General features: G+C 37.9%; 1 protein-coding gene across 6 annotated transcripts in view; it reads left to right on the plus strand.

Moving 5' to 3' along the window:
- The window catches only part of Tnik (TRAF2 and NCK interacting kinase), a 448,219-nt gene that overhangs the window by 303,200 nt on the left and 141,771 nt on the right, over positions 1–3,248 (plus strand). For all 6 annotated transcript variants that reach the window (XM_008830100.3, XM_017797395.1, XM_008830101.2 and 3 more), the window contains exon 5: positions 769–879. In XM_008830100.3, coding sequence (XP_008828322.1) covers positions 769–879 — 111 coding nt within the window. The remainder of the gene's footprint in view (positions 1–768; positions 880–3,248) is intronic.

The raw sequence follows: 3,248 nt of genomic DNA on the forward strand, positions 1-3,248 counted from the left end.
TCTTAATCACATTTAGACCCATCCCCCATCTCCCCACCAAACCTCATGCATTCCACTGTACATGTTAAGTCCTTTTCATTCACGTTTGTACTCAGGTGTCCTTCAGCACACAAATTTTTTAAAAAAGAAATAATAATAAGCCTGGGACTGGAGAGATGGCTCAGCAGCTAAAAGCACTGGCTATTCTTGCAGAAGACCCAGATTTGAATCCGAGCACCCACATGGGGCTACCCAACCGTCAGTAACTCCAGTTCGAGGGACTCATACGCCCTCTTCTGTCTTCTGTGGGTACTGCGTGACACAAGTGCACTTACACGCAGGCCTAACACTGATACACATAAAGTAAAAATAAATAAATAAATAAATAAAAATGATAAGCTTGGGCCGGTGAGATGGCTTTACTGCCGCCTCACCTGATGACCTGAGTTTGATCCCCAGGACCCAAATGGTAGAAGGAGAGAACCAGTTCCCACAAGTTGTCCTGTGTACCTTGCATGCATGTGTGCACACACCTACATAGACATGGGTGCACACAAAAAAGTAATAAAGTATCTTAAACATTTTTAAAATATTTTTTCTATGATTTTAACAAGAACTGAATATAAGATTTTTTTATTTTGTATATTGTTCTATGATTACATTTTTTTTTTTTTTTTGCAGGAATGGCATTCCGAAACACCCAACTAGACTGCAGTAAGATTTCTTAACCCAACTTAGTGAATGTTGCAAAATGTAATTCTAACAATGGCTGTTCCCTTCCTTTGCCAGTTGGTGATGGAGTTCTGTGGCGCTGGCTCTGTCACTGACCTGATCAAGAACACCAAAGGCAACACGTTAAAAGAAGAGTGGATTGCATATATCTGCAGGGAGATTTTACGGGTAGGTGACAAGTGGGCCCCAGCCTGTCCCGCCCTTCAGGTAACGCAGAATATATGGACAGAGATTCTACTTTGTTCTGTCCTTCCAGTGAAATTCATAAGTGTAGCAGAAACCTCTTTAAGAGTTTATCCTAATAGCCAGACATGAGGACCCCCATTTTTATCTCAGCATTCAGGTGGCTAAGATAGGAAAATTGTGAATTCAAAGCCATCCTGTGCTGCATGAACATATGCTCTCTCAAAGATATATAGATAGACAGACAAACAGGCAGCTAGATAGATAGATAATAAATAGATAAATCATAGATAGATGAATAGGCAGTCAGATAGATAGATGATGCACAGATAAGCAGACAGGCAGACAGATGATAGAGAGACAAATGATAGACAAATCGATGATAGATGCATAATAGAAGATAGATAGACCAAAGATAGATAGATGATAGATAGATATGATAGATTAGATAGACAGATAGATAGATAGATGATAGAGATAATAGATAGATAATAGATGATAGATAGACAGATAGATAGATAGGATAGATAGATAGATAGATAGATAGATAGATAGATGATAGATGATAGATAGATAGATAGATAGATAGATAGATAGAGATAGAGATAATAGATAGATAATAGATGATAGATAGATAGATGATAGATAGATAGATTAAATAGATAGATAGATAGGTGATAGAGATAGATAATAGGTAGATGATAGATTAGATAGATAGAGATATAGATGATAGAGATAGATGATAGATAGATAGATGATAGATAATGGATAGATGGATGGATGGGTGGATGAATGGATGGATGGATGGATAGATAGCTACATAATAAATAGATAGATGGATAGATGACACACAGGTTTATTCTAACAGTGTAGTGGTAGGTATAGTTTGGAGGAAGGGCTGCTGTGGTTAATGGAGGACCATCTAGGGTAGGCCATGAGTACTTTTATTTAAAAGGTTGACACTGAATGATTTCCGTAACACAGCGTTTGCTTTTGATGGTGTTTGCTATTAGAAATCCAACTTTAGATCATAATGTCTCACTTGGGAAATGGATTATGAGGTATGTTGGTTTGGCTGATCATTCAAAGTATCTGTTTTCATTATAACTGTGTGATGCCTCCCCACCACATAAAGTGTATAAGGAATACAGGACTTTGCTCATGTCTGTATGTATAGTCTTACCTGATTTTACCTTAAAACATCTTTGCGACTTCATCACTTAAATACATGATAATAGTTAGATGTGCCTTTTTTGTCCACTTTTTCCAAAAATGTCACTATCGGGTAATTTATCGAGCTCAGTTCATGAGAAGAAGGCAATTGGGCACATTAAGTTCATTCGAACTAGTCTGATTTTTCTCTTGCTACTAATATGGAGGCTATTATGTGTCTACTGAGCATTCTTACTAGATCTGCCTGACAGTCATTGTTTATTCATAAGCTTTGCTTCCTAATCTAAGAGAACAAAAGTTAAAATTCCTTCCTACTATGTGTCCAAAGTATGGCCTTGAGAGACATAGAGCCTGCTGTGGGTGAATGAGCATTGATAAAACGGAAGGAGATATAGACTGATGATGTCTAGCCATTAAACAAAAACCAGACTAAGCAAAAGACAAGCAGAAAACAAAATTTAAATCATAGCATTGACAATAGAATGAGCAAGTCAAATATTCAGCAATAAATCTCTAGAGAGAGACAGATGAATCACCTCTGCTCTAATGATTACACCAAGAAAAATGAAAGTGGATCGTAATAAAGGGAGGTGTTTGCCATTTCATAGCTCAGAATTCTCAATATTGTAAATATGTCATCTATGGTTTAATCCATGGTTTCTTTGAACTTTTAACCAAACTCCTAACAATGCTTGTGCACAAGCTAACTTTTAGAAACTATATTGATATGCAACAGCCCAGAATAACCAAAGACATCTCACAAAGAAAAACACCTTTGCCTCTCAAGGCTCAGAAATCATTGTGGAAGAGAGGGTGGACAGATTCTAAGAGCCAGAGGAGGTAGGTGACCGCTAAGAAACAGAGTTTTCCAGACAGCTGGTCAACTACTCATATAAACACAGCAATGGTGACAGCATAGACGAGTTCCACATAAGGTCAAGCCAGAAAATATCCCGGTAAAGATGTGAGGAAGAACCCCCAACCCTACCCGCGGAACCACTGGCAACCAATGGTTGCTGGGAAGGGAGATCAGTATTATTTAAGGGTGAGACTCTTAGGTTGACCAGGCTCCAGTGGATAAACCCACATGAAAAGGGCATTTGGGACACAGATCTGACTCTATAGGTCTTTATATCTATCTATCTATCTATCTATCTATCTATCTATCTATCTATCTATCT

Source organism: Nannospalax galili, unplaced genomic scaffold (assembly GCF_000622305.1).
Source record: "Nannospalax galili isolate Female #2095 unplaced genomic scaffold, S.galili_v1.0 scaffold33, whole genome shotgun sequence".
NCBI lineage: Eukaryota > Metazoa > Chordata > Mammalia > Rodentia > Spalacidae > Nannospalax > Nannospalax galili.